This window comes from Patella vulgata, chromosome 1 (assembly GCF_932274485.2).
Source record: "Patella vulgata chromosome 1, xgPatVulg1.2, whole genome shotgun sequence".
Taxonomy (NCBI): Eukaryota; Metazoa; Mollusca; class Gastropoda; family Patellidae; genus Patella; species Patella vulgata.
Window position 1 is genome coordinate 84,127,972 of NC_065879.2, and position 26,670 is coordinate 84,154,641.

General features: G+C 37.3%; 1 protein-coding gene across 1 annotated transcript in view; it reads left to right on the forward strand.

The window, feature by feature from the left end:
• Nucleotides 1–1,070: 1,070 nt before the first annotated feature.
• LOC126821825 (potassium voltage-gated channel subfamily KQT member 5) overlaps nucleotides 1,071–26,670 on the forward strand; it is a 59,966-nt gene continuing 34,366 nt past the window's right edge. The window contains exons 1-4 of the mRNA XM_050550338.1: nucleotides 1,071–1,155; nucleotides 5,270–5,396; nucleotides 7,179–7,354; nucleotides 10,877–11,035. Coding sequence (XP_050406295.1) covers nucleotides 1,072–1,155; nucleotides 5,270–5,396; nucleotides 7,179–7,354; nucleotides 10,877–11,035 — 546 coding nt within the window. The 5' untranslated portion in view covers nucleotide 1,071. The remainder of the gene's footprint in view (nucleotides 1,156–5,269; nucleotides 5,397–7,178; nucleotides 7,355–10,876; nucleotides 11,036–26,670) is intronic.

Sequence of the window (26,670 nt, forward strand, 5' to 3'; positions counted from 1 at the left end):
TCCCAGCTTATACATGACAATGAGTAAGGTTGCATGTCTAACCTCATTGGTTTTCTCTGGGACCTCTAGTTTCCACCCACTACTAAAGACCCTGACTGCAAGTTTGTGTCTAGTAGACCATAAACCCTCCCTCCTCTCTCTCTCTCTCTCTCTCTCACCTGTCCCTTTCCTCCCTCCCACTCTCTCTCTCTCTCTCTCTCAATAAAATTTCTGTAGGCACTGTTCAATTTTATTTCAATATTTCAAGGGACTTTAGCAGTGGGAGGATACCGGAAGACCCCCCCAACACCTTGTCATGTTCAAGCCAGGAATTGTCACTTTACTCAATGACAAGTGCTTATGATGCAATGCGCACGTGTTAACCGATCGGGTACACCCCCCCCCACACCCTTGTTTCGAGGAAAAAGACAGTTGACTCAATGACAGACCTCATGATACAGTGCGCAAGTGCTAACCATTCGGCCATACCCCCCCCCCCCCTGTTAAAGTGAAATTTCCAAGAATTTCACCCAAAAGGTTTTAAAGTGTCAGTAGGTTATAAACCACCAAATATGACTGAAACAAATGTTTTTTGTGTCTTTTTCCAGATCAGAAAAGCAACAAAAACACTGCTGTTTGTGAAAATGTCATTTGATAAAATGACGGTCATTTATTAAACAACACAATTAGATGATATAAGTGAAATTCCAAAATTAATGGAAAATAGCAAAACATTATGGGAAATAATGGTTGGCTTTAGCAAAATATGTCGACCGCTAGGCAGGAGGAATGTCCAAATGATTGGCACCAAGAATAGAGGATCATGGGAGGAAGTGGTAGCAATAAAAGTATCCGATTACTGGGTATTGGAACAATAAAGTCATCAACACAAATACTATCATAATATTCATTTAAGTGTCTGGAATTTTCTAGTCATGTTGTAAAATGTTACTAGTAGCAATTATTTTGCACATTCTTTCTTTCCACTTCCTTTTCTTGTATTGCAATATTTATGTTTTATTTTTTTAGGTTGGCCAAGAAGGTTTTGTGCCTTGCTTTAAGTATTTATGTTTTTATTTTTTCAGGTTTGCCATGGTGATTGTGTGCCTTGTTTTAAGTGTTTTGGCTTCCATTCATGAATTTGAAAAATTACTTAGCTGTTATGTGATGTATACTGTAAGTATTCTTTTAACCTACCATTAAAGTTTTTTTTTTAGCCTACCCATGAAAAGCCTACTATTAAAGAGATATTATTTTGGACCAACCTTAAAAAGGGGTATTGTTTTGGCCTACCAGTATTATTAGAGGGGTATTATTTTAACCTACCTTAAAAAGGGGTATTAGAGGGGTATTATTTTTAGCCTACCCTTAAGGGGTTATTATTTTAGCCTACCCTCTAAAGACTATTGTTTTAGCTTGCCATTCAAGGTGTATTATTTTAGCATGCCATTAGGTGGGTATTATTTTAATCTACCCTTGAACGGATATTAATTTTGCCTTACCTCAATCATAAGAGTATTATTTTAACTAATCACAATCGAAGGGCCATTTTTTTTAGCCTACCATCAGCGATGTATTATTGGAGGGTTACTGTTTTAAACTACCATTACTATTTTAGCCTACAATCAAATGGTATAATTTTAGCCTACAATCAAAGAGTATTATTTTAGTGTACCCAATCAGGAGTAGCCTATTGCTTTTGCCTATCCTTGCAGAGGTGTTATTTTAGACTACCCTCTTGAGGGTATAGTCTATCCTTAAAGCAGTATTGTTTGAGTCTACCCTCGAAATAGTATTGCTTTAGCCAAGCCTTGAAATAGTATTGCTTGAGTATCCCCTCAGAGGGAGGGATTGTTTTTTTTAGCTACCCTCATGGGAGTATTACTTGAGTCTACAATGACTGGGGTAGTGTTTTAGCCCACCCTCAATGGGCTAACTTGTCCTTGAAAGGGAAATGTTTTAGCCTAACTTTGAAGCAGTATTTCATCTCTTTTATCATATGTAACAAATGAGATAGGTTGAAAGCTTCTACTATGATGAATTAGGCAACTGTCTTGATATGACTCAAATCCATGAATAATCATTATTAAGCCCAGTTCACAATGCCATAATACTGATGAGCCTGGATGAGTGTTTAATGAGACATTTGACATATGCGTGACATTTGTGATAAAGTGCAATACAGTTCTTTACATGATATTCTTTTATGCTTGGTCATTGAGTCAACTGGCGAGGTTTCAATTCCCCGGTTGTACGTGATAAGGAGTGGGGTCGCCTGTCCAACCTCCTGGGTTTTTTCCAGGTCCTCCGGTGTCTCCCACTGCTAAAGACCTCCAATTATTGAAATAAAATTGAACCATATGTTAGTCCTGAAATAACCTAGTTTATGTTGAGTGAAGGTTAAATCTCTCTCTCTCTCTCTCTCTCTCTCTCTCTCTTTCTCACGCGCACGCTGTGTCATAAGGCCTGTCATTGAGTCAACTGGTGTGATTTCGATTCCCCGGTTGTACGTGATAAGGCGTGAGGTCGCCTGTTCAGCCTCGTGGTTTTTTTCCAGGTCCTCTGGTTTCCTCCCACTGCTAAAGACCTCCAATTATTGAAATAAAATTGAGACATATGTTAGTCCTGAAATAACCTAGTTTATGTTGAGTGAAGGTTGAATCCCCATATGTTAGTCCCGAAATGACCTAGTTTGTGTGGAGTTTAAACCCCATCTCTCTCTCTCTCTCTCTCTCTCTCTCTCTCTCTGTTTGTTTGAGTTTAATGGTAAAGTGCAGTACAGACACAATTCTTTGGTTGATATTCTTTCATGTTTGAGATCAATAAAATCCACCATTACACCTTATTAGGAAGACTATTTTCAAAGAAGGTCAGTTGTCAGAATTTCTTTATGTCGCAAGCTGGACGCCACAAGAGTTAAAAGCAGGTATCTCTAGATCTAACCCCAAATTAATTATTGAAATGAAATGGGGTTTAATGTCCTACTTTTCTGCTCCGACTGGGCTAATGAAGATGGGCATATGCCATACCTTGTGTTATGAAGGAAATTTTGCCCGGAAAGCAGCTCTATGGCCTACTCTTATATCGAATTCCAATTGCCGAGGGATCTTGTATGTGCATGCCAGCCAAATGACTATTGTCCCTTGCCAGGCTCTCTGTACTGCACCACTGACAAGGGGAAACCACACCGGAAAATCCTGATTAAATTATTTATGATAGATGAATTTTCCTAATGGAAACAATCTCCTCTACCAACCAGGGCCATGTTTCTCGAAATCTTAACTAAAGATAAAATCCAAAGTTTAGTAGATACTAAAATCAATCTTATATTATCCAATCGAATTACTAAAATTTAGTTAAAATTTCGTGACACAGGCCCCTGATCTTTCCAAGCAATCTGAAAATGCACAACATCTATAATAATTATAATAATAATAAAATTAACAGTTTATTTCAGTAATTAGGTCGAATGACCCATAGATACATAGTATATATAATACTTATATATTTACAAAAATAAATAATATTTATTGTGATTGCGTGGTAGAAGACATATATCACTTCGTCTTAGAATGTAAACATTTTAGTGAATTAAGAATACAATATTTACCTAAACTATATCGGAATCATGTTTAAAATGTATATAAGTTCAATCAGTTATGTTCAAACCCCGACAAAAGTATTATGGTAGGTAGTCATATCATGTTTTCTGGATAAGGCACTTCCACTGAGAGAGGAACATTTGTAAAATTTGTAATGATTTAAATAAATTAAATTAAAATCATTTATATTTAGAATAGCAAATAAAGCGATAATATAATTTAAATCCAAATTATATTGTAGTATTGTGAATATTCTTTGATAGTTGAATTTACCAATGGATTTACCATGATTAGATTTCAAATTGTGTAAATGACAATTATTTATTTTTGTAAATATATAAGTATTACACACTGTATCTATGGGTCATTCGACCTAATTACTGAAATAGACTATTATTATTAAACTATTAAACTATTATATTAGCTACCGTTTGTCATCGGGTGGGTGGCCAAGTGTTCTTACATATGTACTTTAGATCATAAGGTCTGTCAAGTTGTGTGGTTTTGATCCCAAGCTTCAATGTGACAAAGAGTAGTGTTGGGTGGCTAAGTGGTTTAACGCATGCACTTTAGATCATAAGGTCTGTCAAATTTTGATTCCAAGCTTGAATGTGACAAGGAGTGAGGTCACTTGTCTAACCTTGTTTTCTCATAAATGTGCATTGGCTTACTAACCTAGAGGCCCCGTGTTGGATCCCTGCATTGATCGACAAAGTTCATGACAGTGGTGCAGGACAGAGGGCCTGGCATGGGACAATGTATAGTCTTTGAGTGGGGTGAAAAACTGAGGTCCCGTGTACACATTGTCGTGCACGTAAAAGATCCATCATAGCACACTGTATGGCTTAGGCCCGTCTTCATTAACCTAGTCGGAGCAGAACAGTGTGACGTTAAACCCCATTTCATTTCATTTTCATGTCATACATGTGCTAATGATTGTTAAGTGTCATCTATTTATTTTTGGATTGAGATTAAGGCAGGAGACATCAGTCTCACTGTTGACTCGTTTCCTCCAAGAGACCATGTAATGTCCATTAGTTTGTAATACCTCAAGTATGAATCCTGTTGGAGAACCTATCCGCAATCAATTTACAAAATTAGAATTTCAATGCATTTAACCCCAAACCAAACAATACAGTAAAATTAATAGTTTTTATGTGCTAAAGATAAATATTCAAATAAGTGTCATCTATTTATTTTTGGATTGGGATTAAGGCAGGAGATATCAGTCTCACTGTTGACTCGTTTCCTCCAAGAGACCATGTTGTATTGTCCATGATTTTGAAATGACTCTCGGAGGTCACGGTGGCTAAGTGGGTAGGACGCTGGTTCACTAGCCTTGAGGTCGCGTGTTCAATCCCTGCATTGGCCGAGAAAGTTGATCCAGATTTTCGGGCGTGGTTCCCCCTTGTCAGTGATGCCGGACGGTGGGCCTGACAATGACTGCTGTCTAGTCGTTTGGATGGGATGAAAAACTGATGTCCCGTGTACACACTGGCGTGCAAGTAAAAGATACCTTGACAGTTGAAATTCGATATAAGAGTAGGCCATAGTGCTGCTGCCTGGGCAAAATTCCCTCATAGCATACTGTATGGTGTATGCCTGGCTTCATTAGCCCAGTCGGAGAAGAACAGTAGGATGTTAAACCCCATTTCATTTCATTTGCAATGACTCTATTTTATTTTCAGGAGATTATTATGTTGTTGTGGATAGCATCAGAGTTTATTTTACGTTTGTGGGCAGCAGGTTGTCGGTCGAGATATCAGGGACTTCGGGGTAGAATGAGATTCTTTAAAAGACCATTATGTATTATAGGTAAGTGGATCAGTTCTTCTTCATGTTATATAGCCTGGAAATAAGGCAACTGTCACAGACAATGTCAGGCACAGATTCAGGCTTTTGTTGTTCTCTCTGTTTTCTTTATATTGATCCTTTGGATGGGATGGAAAACTGACTTCCTGTGTGCGTGGACGTTAAAGATCTATTGGCAGTTGGAATTTGATATAAGAATAGGCCATAGCACAGCAGGACGTTCACAATTTCCCTCATAGCACACTGTATGGCATATGCCCTACATCAGTAGCCCGGAGCAGAACAGTAGGACATTAAACTCTATTTCAATTCATTTCATTTCTCCATATCTACATATATTATGTTTCCATACCCATCTTGTGAAATACCAATGGTTATGTTTAAAGGATAGTTAGCCCACACTGAGCAGAACAGTAGGACATTATACTCTATTTCATTTCATTTCATTTCTCCATATGTAGATATATAATGTTTTTATACCTATCTTGTGAAATGCCAATGATTATAGCTTTAAAGGATAGTTATCAGTTTAATTTCATTTCTTCATATTCTCCCCTAGTTACTTTAGTAACGTAAATTGTATCGGCTCTGTTTATGTTTTTGTATCGCGTAATTCTACATGAAAATAGTGTTGGATTTTTATAAATTTGTGTTGGATGTGACAAGAAATGATTCCTTTTAGCGACCAAAGAAGAATCACGGTGAAAAATAGACGGTAAGGATTCCAAAATTGCCTTAGAACCGAAATAGGGGAAAAGTCTTATTTTCATACTAGTTGTCATTAGGAGCTGACAGTAACGTAGTAGAGAGCAGAGCAGATACAATTTACGTTACTAAAGTAACATATTCTCTCCATATCTACATATATAATGTTTCCTAACCCATCTTGTGAAATGCCAATGATCAGATTTAAAGTATAGTTATCGTTACTTATCAAATTATCAATCATATTTACACCATTCATGTAATTATATGAAATAATGGTCGATCATGTAGAAAATTAGCTGATAACAAGGTCTATCAATTTATTTTTATGGCTTCAATATATTTTGATATCCAATTAGAATGAATATTTTTTGAACATTCAAATTTGATTAGTTTTGAGAAGTTACATTCATACATAGGTCTTTACTATAACACAGATATTAGGGTCCACGACTACCATGTTGTTTTTTGTTCATAGGAAATGCAATAGGGTTTAACTTTGTACTTCTCTGCTCTGACTGGGCTAATGAAGATGGGCATTAAGTGTGCTATGAGGGAAATTTTGCCTGGACAGCGGCGTTAACTGCTTACACTTATATCGAATTCCAACTGCCAATGGATCTTTTAGGTGCACATGAATGTGTACCACTGATAAGAGTAAACCACGCCGGAAAATCCAGATGAACTTTCTCAGCCAACACCGGAATCGAACCTGCGACCTCCAGGCTAGCAAGCAAGCATCTTACACACTGAGCCACCATGGCTCCCTATCATGTTGTTGTTTATAAAGTTTGATATCTGCTTCTACGGAATGCACAGGGCTCGCTAACCTGAAGGTCGCATGTTTGTTCCCTGTAGCCAGTAAAGTTCATCACAGGTTTCTGGTGTTTTTCCCTATTGTCAGTTGTTCAGATGGACAAAAAAACAAACTAGGGTCTGTGTACACCTTGGCTTGCATGTAAAAGAACCCTTGGCAGTTGGAATAAGAGTAGGCTGTAGTGCCACTGTCCTGGTAAAAGTTCCCTTACCATTTCGTTTCGTTTTCATTTTTATTTCGTTCTGTGTAATATTTACTTGTAGATTTTATATTGGTGTTAGCAAGTATAACCACGTTAATTATTGGTGGTACTCAGGACATGTTTGCTACATCCTCCCTGCGTGGATTACGTTTCTTCCAAATTTTACGTATGGTGAGGATGGATAGAAGAGGAGGAACGTGGAAACTTCTCGGCTCTGTTGTCTGGGCTCATAGACAGGTAAGAATTGTGATTTTTGAAAATTTGGTTTGATCCAACTACTGATTCACCTTAAGAACTGGGTCCAATTCCAAAATGATTTGATTCAACTACTGGTGCAGCATAAGAACGTGGTCCAATTCCAAAAATATTTGATCCAACTGCTGGTGCACCTTAACAACTGGGTTCAATTCTGAAAAGCATGCTTTGGCTTAAATCAAATGTTTTACAATACAATTGTATACTGAACGTGTTGGTTAGTGGGGGGTCACACTGGCTAAGTGGGTAAGACACTGGCTCGCTAGCTTGGAGGTCGGGTTTTCGATTCCTGCATTGGCCGAGAGGGCTGGACAAAGACAGCAGTCTAGTTGTTTCGATGGGATAAAAAAATGAGGTCCCGTGTACACATTGGCGTGCACGTAAAAGATACCTTGACAGTTGCAAGTCGATATAAGAATAGTCCGTAGTGCCGCTGTCCGGGCAAAATTTCCCTCATAGCACACTGTATGGCGTATGCCCGTCTTCATTAGCCCAGTTCGGGACAGAATAGTAGGACATTAAACCCCATTTCATTTCATTTGTTGGTTAGTGAGTAAGTCATTAACTAGGAGTGGGGGTGGGGGGTATAGTGGTTAACACATGTGTGTGAAATTACAAGGTCTGTCATTGAGTCAAGTGGTGTGGTTTTGATTTCCTGCCTGTCCAACTTCATGGGTTTTCTCCAGGTCCTCCAGTTTCCTCCTACTGCTAAAGACCACTACACGCAAGCAAATTATTGAAAATAAATTGAACCATATGTTAGCCCCTAAATGATCTAGTTTGTGTCGATCATTTCTCCCTCTCTCTCTACTGTCTCATTAGCCTAGTCGGTGCCGAACAGTAGGACATTAAACTCTTATTTCATTTCATTTCATTTCTCTCTCTTTCTCTCATCAACTAGCCAAGTCCTGGTTTTATCCCTTTGTTGGCCAAGAAAGTTTCTCAGGGTTTTCAAGCCTGGTTTGCTCTTGTCAGTGGTGAAGGGCTAATGGAGATGGGCAAAGACCAGGCCTGGACAGCTTCACTATGGCCTACTCTTATATCGAATTCCAACTGTCAAAGGATCTTTTATGTGTACACAGGACCTTGGTGTTTTGTTCCAACCAAACGACTAGACAGCTGGCCCGCAATCCTGCACCGCTGTCAAGGGGAAACCACACAGAAAAATCCTAAGGAACATTCTCGACCAACATCGGGATCGAACCCGCGACCTCCAGGCTAGCGAGCCAGCGTCTTACTCACTCGCTTAGGCTCCGTCACTAAATACATAGGGACTTTTAACATTTCGAAAAAATAATCTTTCTCTGCACCTAATTAAATCTCTTGGCATACCAGGGCACTGCATCACTAAGTGCAACAATGGAATAACTGCACCTGCGATGCAGTTATAAAGGGTTTCGCAGGTGCCCCTTAACATTTAAATATTGGCTCAATTTGTATATTCATTACTTAGAAGGAGTAACTTAATAAAGATCAGGAAGTGAGTTAAGGAGGCAAAGACTCAACTTTCAATGTTGAAGTTATTTAAGATAACCACTTCATACATTTTAGATGTTGTTAATTTTATTTTCAAAAGAAGTCCATTAAAGCCGTCTGTGAGATCCAGATGTTTACACTCTCAAATCAAAAATCAAAAGGAAAAGATAATATGTGAGCTCCTACAAAACCAGGCTCTTGGTCATTTTTATAAAAATAGAGCTGGCAGCATATTTGAATAGTCCACAGCCTAAGCTTTCTAAAACTGCAATGCCTCTTAAATTTGTCGTATCATCTGGAGTTGAGTTTGGCTCATTCACAGCAACAAGAAGGCATACGGTTTATACTTTTGTGCCCGTAGTACAAAATGAAGTTGTGCGACAAGCGCCTGGTTTCGTGGGAGCGGGGCACATATGATGTCAAGATGATGTCACTTCTATTATCAACAAATTTTTTAGATAGGATTCTAGAAATGGCTACATTGTATTGCCAGTACAAGTTTTATTAAAAATTGGACAGAATTAAACATTACATTATGCAAGAGCTAAATCTGCCTATTGCAGGTCTTGCTTTAGGCTGAAATTTTATCTAAATCATTAATAAGACATTAATTAACTTTTCCAAACCATAATCAACTATCAATGTCATCGCTGGCCTGCGATGTTTATTGGATTAGGTTTTGATTTCCTGTTCGACTTTCATTCATAATTTAATCATGAAATGGATAATCGAGACTATGATTTTTATCGTACCAACGTTAGTAATGATGATCGAGGCTAGACCGAAAATTCAATCGCTAAAATCTTGGTTCAGAGTGGATCAATTTGAAATTTTCAGCAAATTCGCTTTACATTATCTGTTTTTGAACTATTATAGTGAGAACTGCAAGCTCTTTATCTAATCTCCCATAATTTATCTTTAAGAATTGGACAGAAGTAACTTTTTGTCAGGCCTTGTATTAACATGCGGAAATCTTAAAGAGTAACTGGAACAAGTTAGATTTCTTTATTTTTATATTGCGGGTTGGATGGCCGAATGGTTAGCAGTGCACTGTATCAAGGCCTGCCATTGAGTCAACTGGTGTGGTTTCGAATCCTCGGTTGTACGTGACAAGGAGTAGGGTCGCCTGTCCAACCTCATGGGTTTTCTCCTGGTCCTCCGGTTTCCTCCCACTGCTAAAGACCCCTACGTGCAAGCGAATTATTGAAATAAAAAATTAAACCATATGTTAGGCCCGAAATGACCTAGTTTGTATCGAGTGGACTGTTAAATCCCAACTCTCTCTCCCTCTCTCTCTCTCTCTCTCTCTTTCTCTGATGACTCATTTGTTGATTGGAATAAAAAATCAAAATGCATCTTTTATCTTGAAAGTAATTTACAATGGATTTTTTTTATGTCGATTTTCTGACTGTATGAAATTTTTGACACGAGATTGACTGGCTAGTAAGGTTTTTCTAAATGTGATATTATTGTGATTGTATTGACAAATTTGAAATAAAATACCAAAACATATCTTGGAGCTTGAAATTTACAATGGATTTTGTACCTCGACTATGTGAACCCTTCATTGATATTCATAAGCTGTTGAGGTTTATTTCTTAATTAATAGGGAGCCACGGTGGCTCAGTGAGTAAGGTGCTGGCTCACAAACCAGGAGGTTAGGGGTTTGATTCCAGTGTTGGCAGAGAATGTTCTCCCAAGGTTTTCAGCGTGGTTTTCCACTTGTTCGACCAGGGAGGTGGCTGGCAAGGAACATTGTAGTCCTTCGGGTGGAACAAAAAATGAGGTCCTGTGTAAACATTTAGTGCACATGTAAAAGAACCCTACAATTCAATGGCTGTCTGAGCAATATTTCACTCATAGCCCAGTTGGTGCAGAAAAGTAGGATGTTAAGCCTGTTTCATTCACTCATTCATTCATTCATTCATTTATTTATTTATTCATTCATTAAGCTTGTTTCATTCATTCACTAAGCCTGATTCGTACATTCATTCATTCTTAATAATTAATAATTTTCTATTGTAACAGGAACTTATTACTACATTATATATCGGAGTATTGGGGCTGATATTTTCTTCCTTCCTGGTTTATCTGGTAGAGAAAGATGCTTTAGGTCAAGGCATTGGCAAAGACGGTGGACCAATCAAAAAATTTTCCAGTTTTGCAGACGCTCTTTGGTGGGGTGTGGTAAGTTAAGTTTGATTTTTATCACAAAGTTTTCAGGAATCCATTCACAGATATATATATATACCCGCCATGACTCTCATACCTTGATGAAATCGTTCGGGAGCAACTGTGACTCAATGGTCGAAGGCGTGTGCTTGCCAACTGGGAGATCCAAGATTTGAAATTGGAACAATCCAGAGACCTAACAACATAACCACCATGACTCCCATACATTAATGAATCATCTAAGTTATTTTTTGAATTCATTCTATTGAATTATCTGGGAGCAACTGTGGCTCAGTGGGTAGAGGCGTCGGCTTGCTAACTAGAAGATCTCAGATTTCAACTTGGAACAGTCCTTTGACCTAACCACATAACCTCCATGACTCCCTAATTTAATAAGTCATCTTTTTAATTCATTCTATTGAAACATTCGGGGAGCAAATGTAGCTCAGTTGAAGGCGTGTGCTTGCCAACTAGGAGACCCCAGAATTGAACTTGGAACAATCCAGAGACCTAACCAGGTAATCGCCACAACTCCCATACATTAACGAAACAATGAATCATCGAAGTCATATGTTGAAGCAACTGTGGCTCAGTGGGTAGGTGTGGGCTTGCTAATTATAACTAGGAGATCCCAGAATTGAACTCGGAACAATCCAGAGACCTAACCACATAACCACCATGACTCCCGTAATGAAACACTGAATCATCAAACTCATATATTTAATATATTCTACGAGTAAATATTTCATTTTTAGATATAAAACTGTTGGGAATAGAATACATAATATATTATACTGGGATGTGTTCAGCTTTATAAATGATACTGATAATACTGTACCTATAATCTACTGCTATATACACCATTGTTTAACAACAGCTAGTATTCTATACTTATCTTTTGGGAATAATGTAACTCTTATTAATATTATATCGTTAATCTATATACACTAGTGTTTAACAACAACAGCTAGTGTTCTTTACTTATCTTTTGGGAATAATGTAACACATATTAATATTCGTCTAGTCCATTGTATGGAGGATAAAACAACAATTGCTAACAATTGAATAGGTTAGATATAGTGTTGTTTTCCTATGAATTATCACATTTGACACTGTCTATTTTTTATTCAGTCATTGGGAACCAGACACATTATTTTCCCTATTTGATTAAAAGATCTATGTGCACCTGTTATGTTTTTAAGGTTCAACCGTCCTAAATGATATGCGACTGAATGTAAAATATTATCTAAAGAGAAACGAAGATTGAGATAGGGTTTAACATCCACTAGATATAACTAAATAGCACAAACAACAGAGAGAGAGAGAGAGAGAGGGAGAGAGGGAGGGAGGGAGAGATGGGATTTAAAGGACAATATTGGTGCCAGTCATAATCACATATGTGTTAGAGCTGGTTAAACACATTCCAAATATAATTTTAACACAGAGATCATTGCTACGATAGCTGAGTAATACAGGTTTCCTGAATCGGAAGTGACGAACGCAAAAGGAAAACACAAGTGATACCTCTATATAACTGACTGAAGTGACGAGTGATAACAGATACATGGGCGAATTTCTGCTCACTAATAATTCCTTTGAAGACCAACAGTTGTTGTGTGAGACTGTGAGAGGATATCTGACAATTCACTAGACATATTCCACAAGAAATGTCAAATGGTGATGTCATATTCTTATCTGGTGAGCATGCGCAATAAATACTATCGGTGTAGACTGGAGTAACCAGACGCTAGAGGTTGCCATTCGGTTGAGACTTCTGGCATATTTTGCCGAACATAACTGATTTGAAATTAGAGTAAAAACGGAAACAATTGAATGTAAATCAGTTTATATACATTCATATTACATTATTATATGCGTTGCGACCCATTTGTATCAATTTCTAGGTCCCAAATATTAACGATTTAGCTCCTTTAAATAATACCTTGTTGCTTAACATTAACAGTGACATTAACTTTCCAAATATTTATTTTAGCTCTCTTATGCAAAAAAAAAAAGTCAAATCATTCATTCTTTTTAGTGCTTTCCGATTGCAATGAATTGTTTGAAGTAATATTTATTTTAGCACACTTATGCCAAAAAAATCAAATCATTCATTCTTTTTAGTGGTTTCCGATTGGAATGAATTGTTTGAAGTAATGAATGTTTTTTGGGGGGCTGAATGCATCGAGATAAAAAAACACTTTATAAGATTTCTTCTCATTTAGATAATACCTTGTGGTATCTCTAGTTAAACTTTAATTCTCCTAGGACAGTTATCACTCATTCTGTCACACATACAGACTAATTATCAAATCACCCGGGTTTTACAGCCCAGTATCTCGTTCGACAAAAATCAAGCCTGTGACGCAAGACTGCCATAGATTTTTCCATAGATCTTAATGACTGTTGAAGAGTGTGAGAGAGGTTTGAGTGTGATGGAATCCATGTGGATTCAATCTTTCAATAGGTTTTTTTAAAAGAATTTTTTTGTGTCCGTCAATCCTATAACTCAGTTCCATACATCTTGATAAGATGTAATATGTTATTTATTATTGACAGATAAAAATTATTGATTAGAAAACATTGCAAATATAAACATTAGTCAAACAACAATAGAGAGAGACAGAGAGAGAGAGAGAGACTAGAGAGAGAGACAGAGAGAGTTTAATGTCCACTCCACACGAACTAGGGCATTTCAGGAATAACATATGGTTCATTTTCATTTCAATAATTCGCTCTAATTCGCTTGCATGTAAGGGTCTTTAGCAGCGGGAAGAAATTGGAGGACTTCGGAGAAAACCCACAAGGTTGGACAGGCGACCCTACTCCTTGTCACATACAACCGGGAATACGAAACCACGCCAGTCGACTCAATGACAGACTTTATGATACAGCGCGCGCACTCTAACCATTCAGCCATCGAACCCCCCTTCATAAAATGAGTGAATTCCAATATTTAAAAAAAAATGAGTGAATTCCAATATTAAAAAAATAATTCATGAATTACAATATTTAAAAAAATAATTCATGAATTCCAATATTTAAAAAATTAGTGAATTCTAATATATAAAAAAACATGAATTCCAATATTTAATAAATGCATGAATTCCAATACTTAATAAAAAATTTAAATGTTGATATTTGGAGTGTGTATATTCGATGATATGTCGCAGGAGAAAAAACAGCAGGAAGTCGAAGTTGACATGGAAGTAGTGGGAAGGATGAATCGAAGTCATTAACGGCTGCTATGAAAAATGATGCCATGTTCTCTATTGATTTTTATAGTGTTATTACGGATGTATGCATGTAACGTTTTTACATGGAATCAAAGTTCTAGGCATATATTTAGCTGTCGTGGAAAAGACCAATTAAAACTACAAGAGTGTGTGTTTCTAGGTAATGAACATGCTTTAAAGAGATCTTGTGTTAATAAAATGTTTTAAAGGGAGGGAGGGAAATGGGGTTTAGTTTAAACAATATTTTATTCATTTGAAATGGGGTTTAACAGGCAGTCGCCTCAAACTAGGTCTTTTCAGGACTAACATATGGTTCAGTTTTATTTCAATAATTGGCTTTTGCATAGGGGTCTTTAGCAGTGGGAGGAACCCAGAGGACCTGTGTGTTTCTAGGTAATAAAACGCTTTAAAGAGATCTTGTGTTATTAAATAGCTTTAAAGGGAGAGAGGGAAATGGAGTTTAACGTCCACGCGACACAAACTGGGTCATTTTTGGACTAACATATGGTTCAATTTTATGTCAATAATTCACTTGCACGTAGGTGTCTTTAGCAGTGGGAAGAAACCCGAGGACTTGTAGAAAACCCACGAGGTTGGACAGGCAACCCTACTCCTTATTGAAAGCAAATTATTGAAATAGAAAAATAAACCGTATGTTAGTCCCGAAATGACCTAGTTCTCTCTCTCTCTCTCTCTCTCTTCTCTCTCTCTCTCTCTCTCTCTCTCTATATGTCTTATAAGGATTATATTTTGATGTTGTTACCTAACCATTAAAATATGGGATCTGAATATCAACTATTTAAGATACAATGATTATTTTAAAATCAATACACACTGTAAAGAGAACTGGTGTTAATGAATGGTTTTGGGCAAAGAAATGAAATGAAATGGGGGTTTAACCTCCTACTTTTCAGCTCCTTACAAAGAAATAAAATAAAATTGGAGTTTAACGTCCTACTTTTCTGCTCCATCCTGGCTATTTAACATTCTACTTTTCTGCTTCATCCAAAGAAATGAAATGAAATGGGTTTTTAGGTCCTACTTCTCTGCTTCATCCCGGCTAATGAGAAGGGCAAATGCCATACAGTGTGCTATGAAGGAAATTTTGCCCATAGCCTACTTTTAAATCAAATTCCAACTGCCAAGGGATCTTCTACATGCACCTGTGCGTGATAACAGGGAATTCTGGACTGTGAAACATGAAGTTACAGACCCAGAACTTTTTAGCCGTACTTCCCAATAATTCACAATGATTTCAACATAACTGACATTTACTGTGAAACATGAAATTAGAGACCCATCTATAACATGCTCTCCGTGTATCGACTTTTCTTCATTATTCTTCTACTTGAAGTCTGTTTATTGACAATCCGTGATTGATGTTATTCAACCGAGCTTGTAGGGTTTATATCGCTTATCCACAACTTGCAAATACAGTTTAGGTGATCCGAGTTCAATTTTTAACCACATCGTTTTTATTGTATTGACCAAACTTTGACATTTGGATGTGAATAGGAGAGCAAGAGATGGATTCCCCTATTATTATTAAAGAAGTATTGACCTTGCAAATCCTTTTTTACGCGGCACCGAATGAACTTGCAAATATGATTTAGTTTATCCTAATCTGACACCTTTTTATTGCATCAACCAAATTGTGACATTTTGTTGAGAATATTAAAGCTAGAAACCTTTCATAAAAGATGGATTCACCTACTGACCTTGCAATTTCTTTTTTTACGCGGTACCGAATGAACTTGCAAATATGATTTAGTTTATCCTAATCTGACACCTTTTTATTCCATCAACCAAATCATGACATTTTGTTGAGAATAGGAAAGCTAGAGACCTTTCATTAAAGATGGATTCCCCATCTGACCTTACAAACCTCTTTTTACGCCGCACTGAACGTACTTGCAAATAACTGTTTAGTTTATCCAAGTTCAAGTTTTAACTACGTTGTTTGACAACTTTTAATTGCATCAACCAAACTGTGACATTTTGTTGAGAATAGAAAAGTGAGAGGCCTTTCATTAAAGATGGATTCCCCTTGTTCAATGCCTACGCTTCAGATCAAAAGGTACCAGACCAATTCATTGGCTAATCCCTCTCATCAATCAGAAGGTGGGTTATATAACAACTCTTCCAGATCCTAGTGTAGTAAAGACACATAAAACAAAATTTGAACTATAAAAAACTAAATGAAATAGGATCTGTGTTTTAATCAGATTGTGTCATTGAGTCAAGTGCCGTAGTTTTGATCTGAAGTTTGTACTTAACATTTGGAATTCGAAATAAGAATAGGCTATTTTCCCGCATAGCACACTGCATAGTGCATGCTATTATTTGTTAGCCCGGTTGCTGCCATCCTTGGTATTCCCAGTGGTCTCATTCCATTCAAATTATCTACCTTTGATCATAGCTTGATTCTACGTTCACAACAATATGGCGGCTTGTTTGTTGTAGGCCTAACAAGATGAGAGTTACTTCCCTTCACCAACTTCCTTTTTATTTAACAAATTTTTTTATTGGTCGATAAGAATAGCACAGCCATCAAGGGCAGATAATTTAAGTATGTGTCTCCCCTATGGATGAACCCAGGGGTTAGTAGAGTGGAATGGAATGAGACCACTGGGGATACTGAAGATAGATTGCTGCAGAAAAATAGGACATTCTACCCCATTTCATTTCATTAATATAATATTTATACAGAAACTAATCTAATAGTTAATTACATCTGTTCATTACTGAGCACCATTTCAGATGTTTGGCATTAATGTAATCAACCTCACAGTTCACTTATAAAGCAATGACTTGTATTAATGAAGATGTTTGCAATCATTACTTTAACCTAATGTTCCATAGTATTGTGAATTATACAGTGGTCATTGATTAACAGGTGTGTAACTACCTGTAAAACTTGCCACTCGAAGCGTGACAATTTGAAATATCCATCACTACAAAATATCTTATCAATATAGGAGTATATATCATTTATTAGACACGGGGTCGAATGGTCTAACACATGCACTTTGGCACTGCTAAAGACCCCCTACGCTCAAGCGAATTATTGAAATAAAATTGAACCATATATGTTAGTCCCAAAATGACCTAGTTTGTGTCGAGAGGATGTTAAACCCTATTTCTCTCTCTCTGTACATGCACTTTGGATCATTGAGTCAAGTTGAGTGGTTTTGATACCCCGCTTTACGTGACAAGGAGTAGGGGCACCTGTCCAACCCCATATGTGAAAGCGATTTATTGAAAATAAAATTGAACCATATGTTAGTCCCGACATTGCTTAGTTTGTGTTGACTGCATGTTGAACGCCATTGTTCACTGAGATTGCCCATTCGAACGGAAAATAAATGTTTAACTTAATGTCCACAGGGGCAAAAAAGCAAGATAATTGTCTGAAGCAGTTCTTATTATAGTGAACTCGTGAATTGTTTTTAGACTGTTGTTTAAGATATTTTGAGATTTCGTTAGGACACTTATATATGTTTATGTGTGTCCCTTGGGTCTCCCTCTTTTAAAGATTTTCTTAGGACAGTAGTTATTAGTCCCGAAATGACCTAGTATGTGTCGAGTGGATGTTAAACCCCATCTCTCTCTCTCTCTCTCTCTCTCTCACCTTCTAAAGCAAGAAAATTGTCTCTCTCATTTAAAGATTTTCCTAGTACAGTAGGCTAGTTATTATATGCTTTATTAAAAGGTTAATGAGCAGTTAATTATCATGTGACATCTATTTATTTTGGTATTTCGGTGGGGGACAACAACCTCACTGTTAGCTTATTCCATTGATTATCACATAATTATAGTTTCTATAGTGAAAGGGATCCAGCTTGAATGAACACAGTAACAGAAAGATGGAATAGCAGGAACAATCTGACAGCTTTCAGGCAAATATTTACTCCTGTCAACGCCATATAAATGATAGGCTGTAATGAAAATAAGATTAAGGCTGTTGTTGACTAGGATAACTTGTCAGTTATCAGTGTTGGTATTCAGATGGATTAACCAAAGCTTCAGGAGAATACTCAAACCATATCTCATTGATTTCTGAACATAGGTCTTTACTACCTTGCAGGAAAATAAATATTGCCTTGTATCTAAATTTATTATTAATTATGAACTATTGTGGTCGGTAATAGATATACATGCTGGAATTATTCTCGCAGGAAAATAAATATTGCCTTGTATCATTATTCATTATTAATTATGAAATAGGGTGGGTGATAGATATACATGCTGGAATTATTTTTGATTTCTGTATAGTGCTTGCTTAAAGTCCCACTAGTCGCAGGAAAATAAATATAGCGCTGTATCTGGAATTATCCTTGCTTACTTAAAGTCCCACTAGTCGCAGGAAAATAAATGTAGCTCAGTTTCTAAATGTATTATTAATTATGAACTATTGTTGTCGGTAATAGATATACATGCTGGAATTATCCGGACTTTTTTTGTAACTATTTAATGTCAGGAAATAGATATTTTTCATAGGAAATGAGAAAACCATGGATAGAATTATGTACATGGAACAGCAAGCACATTCGGCCACAGATAACCAATGATTTCCCCATTGACTTTAATGATAATTCTCATGATATGCAACCAGCAACACGGCGCCCTGAAACCCTGAGATAAACTATGTAGTTAGCATTGCATAGGCTAGAAGCGGAAATCATGCCGAAAACTCCCGGGGAACTTACTCGGCTAACACTTGACACTACGTTATTATTGAGCCAGCGCCCTATTCACTAAGTAACCATGACTCCCCTCGACGAATATAGACAAATGTGCCATAAGATATATTTGTTTTTTCTGAGTTTCTATTTATGCGTCTATAATAGTAGTTCATTACAACGTTCAGATAGTACTGCAGATAATAAGTCGCATGATATACAACCAGCAACAAGGCGCCCTGAAGTGAAAGTCTGAGATATTAAACTCTGTAGTTAGTGCTTCATAAGGCCACAGATCATCAATGATTTCCCCATTGACTGTAATGTTAATTCTCGACTCTTAGATCGGCTCTCACTTTTTCCCAAATTTTCGTTGGGTAGAATGCTTTCTACTACAGATGGAGCAACATGTGACAACCTCTTGTCCAAAAGCATGTATGAGGTTCATCATGAAAAACTTGAGATACACAAGCTGGAAATAGAGATAAATAAATTTACATGCAATTTTTCGCCCCTACATTTCAACCTAACCAACCTCTTAACTCTTGTATCCTTCTGCCTCAAAATCATGAATATTCCCCAAAACCGGACAGAAAATGTATATTAAAACGTTTTTCTTCAATTCTACACCAAAAAGTCAACAAAGATTGCCATGTAAAAGGAAGAAAAAGAGAAAGGGGGAGAAGGACTAAAAATAGCTTTGGCCCTTGTTTTGTGGCTGACAGCCCAGGAATATTTGGTGACATGTGTCCATTCAACGAGCAGAGTGACTATCCTTTAAAATCAGAAAACATCAGATATTATAAATAGAACAACATGTTCAAAGAGCAAAGTGACAATCCTTGAAAATGTTTAATATCAGAAAACATCAGATATTATATAGAACTGCCCTTTCTAAAAGCATGTTAAATTAGCTGTTCTTTGAAAGTATTAATATCAGAAAACACAAAACAATATATACGTTGAATAAAACGTTCAATGAGCAGTGGGTAAGATGCTGGAGGTCGTGTGTTCGATCCCTGCATTGGCGTGGTTTTGATTCCCCGGTTATATGTGACAAGGAGTAGGGTCGCCTGTCCACCCTCGTGATTTTCTCTGGGTCCTCCAGTTTCCTTCAACTGCTAAAGACCCCTACGTGCAAGTAATTGAAAAAAAAACTAAACCATATGTTAGTCCAAAAATGACCTAGTTTGTGTTGAGTGGATGTTAAACCCCATTTCTTTCTCTCTCTTTATATCTGATTATATTTATCTTTATTAAAGTTACATTATGTAAGATTTTGATAAAAAGCTGGCCGTTCTTGCTATAATAGTTAAAAAATAGATAATGTAAACTGACAAAACTATACAGTTATATGGGACAACAATCACTGGTTTATTATACACAAGCACGCTTCACCTTTTTTAAATTAAATCAAAATATGGCTGAACCGTTCTAATCCACCTAATATCGGTGATATCCGATGGCATCGAGAGTCGATTATGGTCTTTTCATGTTAATAAAAGTCTAATTAATACTTTATATAACATTTCAGGCCTAATGAAAGACCTGTAATAGGCAGATTTAGCTCTTGCCAAATGTATGTTTAAACTACAGAAGATGAATTGGTATAGAATATGACAAGTGACAATATTACAGCTATGGGAGCTAATAAATTTCTCATCATAGTTTCTATGCGTCATCAATCTGAATTAAAACCAGATCCTAAGGTTTTTATATAACCATTGTTCTGGTCGATGTGAGGGATTAGCCATTGAAATTGTCTTTTGTGGCGATTTCTTGGCGTGCGGGGCACAGAACTGTGGTGTAAGATGGAGGGCCAGGATGGAATGAAATATCGAGGCCCAGTGTGCACATTAATGTGTACATAAAGGAGCCCTTTACAGATCGAATTCGAAATAAGAGTAGCGTGGTTGTCAGGGCAAAGTTTACATCATAGCCCACTGAGTGTAAAAGAAAATGATATATTTGCCAATTTCTCAACTGACACAAGTAAATTATAGGATTTATGACTATTCTTTAACAAGGTAGGACTGTGTGGATAGATGCTATGTATTTTAATATTTTAAACATTCGACTTAATAAATTGCAATTATCGCTTTAACATTACTGCTGTGAAACAGATTAGTTGACAATAATAAGACTGTCTCGTTAAACATGGGGGGGGGATGGCTGAATGGTTCATAAGGTCTGTCATGAGTCATCTGGCGTGGTTTTGATTCCCCGGTTGTACATTACAAAGAGTAAGGTCGCCTATCCAACCGTGTGGGTTTTCTCCAGGTCCTTAGGTTTCCTCCCACTGCTAAAGACCCCTACACACAAGCAAATTATTGAAATAAAATAGAACCAGATGTTAGTCCCGAAATGACCTGGTTTGTGTCGAGTGAACGTTAAACCCAATTTTTCTCTCACTCCCTCTCTTTAAGCATAGAAGATAACAAGGTTATCTTGTAAAATGTTTTATGATTAATGAGAAAAACATTCTAAACCCTTTTAACTTTTCCTTCCATCAAAAACATTCTTAAAAGATCATTTAGCGCTGCATTTATGGCGGTAATCTAAGATTATCTCTGATTTTCTATAATGTCTAGCACCAATAAATGACTGGTATTAAACATTAGGGGAAAGCATTCACAACATTAGGAAACAAGACCACAGCCAAGAATATGTTTTTGATTGATTTATGTGGAACCGGTCGAGTGGTGTAAAGTGTATGAAATGAAATGAAATGGGGTTTAATGTTCAGCTTGTAAAGTACATGTAATTATATTGCATCTGATAAGTTTGTCTAGTACAGGCAGGCCCAAGGTGAGAGTAGGGGGGGGGGGTGAAGTCAATACATTTGAGAGATTTGTGTGGTACAGGCAAGCTTAAAGCGAGTGGGGTTGGGGTGGGGGTGAAGCCAATACATTGGAGAGATTTGTCTGGTACAGGCAGGCCCAAGATGTGTGTGTGTGGCGGGGTGGGGGGGGGGTGAAGCCAGTACATTGGAGAGGTTGGTATGGTACAGGCAGGCCCAAAGTGAGGAGGATGCAGCCAGTACATTGGGGAGATTTGTGTGGTACAGGACGAATGGCCTGACAAGAACAGCTGTCTAGGCTTTTGGATGGGACAAAAAACCTGAGGTCCCATATACACATTGGCGTACACGTAATAGATAGCACAATGTATGACGTATACCCCGTCTTCATTAGCCCAGTATAGCAGCAGAACCGGCAATACTATATACCGGAAAACAACCAGAAAACACTGGAAAACACCATTTTATACTGAATACCGGAAAACACTGGAAAAACACTAAATACCGGAAAACACACTAAATACCGGAAAATACCCTAAATAGGTAACCTGGAGATTGGCACCCTAAATAGGTAACCCGGAACCTGGTCCTTTGTATGCCTGGGTTAGGGTTAGGGTTAGTTCCGGTTTATATTATAGCCCTTCTCCGAGTTACCTATTTAGGGTGTTTTCCAGTATTTAGTGTATTTTCCGGTATTAAGTGTTTTTCCAGTGTTGTCCGGTATTCAGTATAACATGGTGTTTTCCGGTAGTTTTCCATTTGTTTTCCGGTGTTTTCCGGTATATAGTATAGCCCCAGCAGAACAGTATGACGTTAAACCCCCTTTCATCTCATTTCATATCATTTCATTTCAGTAGCATTTACATCTATTCTTCATCCGCTTTTTAAAACTCTATTTTGGTCTGAGATATATTTTGCCTTGCCTAAGATTGATAACAAATATAACCATTAGCCTCTCGGAACTAGGTCAGTGAGTGGGTAAAGAATAAAAAAAACCCATAAAATCTTACAAGATATGATTGAAGTCCCTGAAGATTTTGTGGTCAATAATACGTTTACAGCATTTTTACGACTTTGCTGAGAACAAAGGAATCGGCAATAAACGGTTGTATATTAAGTGTGAATATACTTCAAAGTTTTCGGATAAATTGAACTATAAGAAAAGAAAGGGTCATATTTTATTTGTTTAAAGAGACAGTGTCGGGTATCGAAAAAAAAAAGTAGGACGTTATAACTCAATTCCATTCACCTAAATTGAACTATAAGAAAAGAAAGGGTCATATTTTATTTGTTTAAAGAGACAGCTGTCTAGTTGTTCGGATGGTACGAAAAACCAAGGTCCCGTCAACATATTGGCGTGCACGTAGAAGATCCCTTGGCAGTTGGAATTCAATATAAGAGTAGGCCGTAGCGCCGTTGCCCGGGCAAAATTTCCCTCATAGCACACTGTATGGCGTATGCCCGTCTTCATTAGCCCAGTTTAGGAACAGAACAGTAGGACGTTAAACCACATTTCATTTCATTTCATTTCAGAACAGTAGGACGTTAAACCTCATTTCATTTCATTTCACAAATTTCATCTACCACAGTATAAGCTGATTGTATCTGGATGAAATACAATCAAATTTATTTTCCCAATATCACCTCTAGTTGAATAACTAAACATATTTTTATTGTATTTGACATTTCGGAAAAACTCAAAGTTTGCCACAATTGTTTCTTTAATCAATTTTATTTATTATGGAAAATGATTTGGAATTATTCAGAGGAAAGAAAGGTTTTGTTGGCACTTGTACAAATTTGTGGTTCCTTTTGGAATAAATTGACTCAAATTTTCTTACAAATGATTCGATTAGCCATATTTATGTTCTTCTGTCACAGAAAATAAAATAGAAATTAAAATTGAATGTAAATGAAGTAATATGGATGATTTTTTAAATGAATTACAGTTGTTTTGATATGTGAAGAGTCCAGGGGAAGAACGATCTAAGTCACATTTTTGTCTTTTCGCATAAAAGGCAAAACAGACTTTTGAACGAGAATGCTTGACGCAAACAGAACAACAAGTGGGTTTAATTACAACTTCAAAATAATGTTTAATACGAATCCTAATTACCAGTACAACAACTGACTTCCACTTTTCAGCCAAATTAAGGTCAAATAAAGGGTACGATGGACGTATTTGTCCGGGAGGCTATTTCAGAAGGGCCTTGGTTTGATGTGAATGCGATCGTTTTTACCTGAAATTGATTGTTCCACAGAAAGCTTATACAATTTTCTACCAGATGGCGCCATTAACTGGGGTTCGTTAAAAAAGTGACTAAGTTCGTTCTTCCCCTGGACTTTTCATGTGTGACGGCACAATAAAACCTGCTGGATGTTGCGCTGGCTTAATCCGAGATTAAACTGCATTTTCTCCCTTTTTATTTTTCTTCCGTCTGTGTCATTTTCTTGTATAGAACGAAAAATATCTCCAAAATTTATCAACTGATGTTGACAATTCGTTGATAATGTTAATCCCCAATTTGTACTTGTTGCATGCATACCAAGAACTTGATTTTTTAAATTTTCACCATGTGAAGGGTTTTTGTCATGCCGCCTCACATTTTTTCTGATAGAGAGAGAGAGTGAAATGGGGTTTAACGTCCACTCGATACAAACTAGGTCATTTTGGGACTAACATAGGGTTTAATTTTATTTCAATAATTCGCTTGCGCATAGGGGTCTTTAGCAGTGGAAGGAAACCGGAGAAACCCAGAGAAAACCCACGAGGTTGGACAGGCGACCCTACTCCTTGTCACGTACAACCGGGGATTCGAAACCACGCCAGTTGACTCAATGACAGACTTTATGATACAGCGCGCGCATGCTATCCATATTAAAGTTGGGGTGGTGGGTTTCTGAATGGTTAACGCATACATGTTAGATCATAAGGTCTGTCAATTAGTCAAGTGGCATGGTTTTGATTCCCTGCTTGTACGTGACAAGGTTAGGGTCGCCTGTCCAACCTTGTGGGTTTTCTCCGGGTACTCCGGTTTCCTCCCACTGTTAAAGACACCTACGAGCAAGGTGATTATTGAAATATTAGTCCCAAAATGATGATAAACCACATCTCTCTAATATGAATAGCAAAATAGTTTATTAATTTCGCTCCGTATTTACAATGGTATGATGAACCAAGATTCCTGTGAGTGACTTTGTACATATCACACTGCATGGTGTTTCCTCTGTCTTCAAGAGGGCTTGGGTGGTCAAATGGTTAATGTGTGTGTGATGATTATAAGGTCTGTTATTGAGTGAAGTGGCATGGTTTCGATTCCCCCCGCTTGTACGTGTCAAGGGAGTAGAAAATCAAATTGGTGTGTCCTTAGTGCTGAGCCACTGAAGGTAAAGTAACGCTCATTATTAAGGCAAAATAACATTAAATATCCATTATGCAAGAGCTAAATCTGCCTATTTCAGGCCTTTCTTTAGGCCTGAAATGTTATCTAAATTATTAATTAGACATTAATTAACTTATCCAGACCATAATCACCTCTCAATGTCATTGCTAGCCTGTGATATTTACTGAATTAGAACCAGTTGATCAGTTGCTCATTAATAATGATTAAATCAAAAAATGGATAATCAAGACTGTTTTTTACCGTACCAACTTTAGTAATCATGATTGAGGCTAGGCCCAAAATTCAATCTCTAAATTCTCGGTTCAGAGTGGATCAATTAGACTAAAATTTTCATCAAATTCCCTTTACATTATCTAGTTTTTAACTATAATAGTGAGAACTGCCAGCTCTTTATCTAATCTCCCATAACGTATCGTTAACTGACTCCATACAATTATTGTCACACTTTTTATTCAGACATTTTTTTTTCTCTCTGGAAGCTAAGACGGTAAACCCATTATAAACTAATATGGATGAATCGTAAATGTTAGAGGTTAGAGGTCTCGTGTATGAAAATAAACTGATATTTATCTTCTTATGAAGCTTCGGCCAGAGGCCCTAGTTTCACAATATGTCGACTTAATATAGTTATAGCAGTAAAGGACGAATAATGCACTTATTTATAACATGGATAATAGGCTGAGAGAGAAAGAGAGATGGGGTTTAACATTCACTTGACAAATACTAGGTCATTTTGGGACTAACACATGGTTCAAGAGAGAGAGAGAGAAATGTGGTTTAACGTCCGATTGACACAAACTAGGTCATTTTGGGGCTAACATGATATGGTTCAATTTTATTTCAATAATTTGCTTGTACGTAGGGTTCTTTAGCAGTGGGAGGAAACTCGAGGACCCATAGAAAACCAATGAGGTTTGACAGGCGACCCTACTCCTTGTCACGTATGAGTGGGGAATCGAAACCACACCAGTTGACTCAATGACAGACCTTATGATACAGCGTGCACGTGCTAACCATTCGGCCATCCAACTCCCCAACTAAAATGGTGAGAAAGAGAGAGAGAAAGATGGGGTCTAATGTCCACTTGACACATACTAGGTCATTTCGGGACTAACATGGTAAGAGAGAAAGAGATGGGGTTTAACATCCACTTGACAAATACTAGGTCATTTTGGGACTAACATGGTGAGGGAGAGAGAGAGAGATGGGGTTTAACATCCTCTTGATACATACTGGGTCATTTTGGAACTAAGATGGTAAGAGAGAGAGAAAGAGAGATGGGGTTTATCGTCCACTTAAGATGGTTAGGAGTAGAGAGAGAAATGGGGTTTAACATCCACGCGGCACAAACTAGGTCATTTCAGGACTAACATATGGTTCATTTTTATTTCAATAATTTGCTTGCGTGTAGGAGTCTTTAGCAGTGGGAAACCTGAGGACCCAGAGAAAACCCAAACGGGGAATCGAAACCATGCCAGTTGACTCAATGGTGAGACAGAGAGATAAAGAGATGGGGTTTAACATCCAC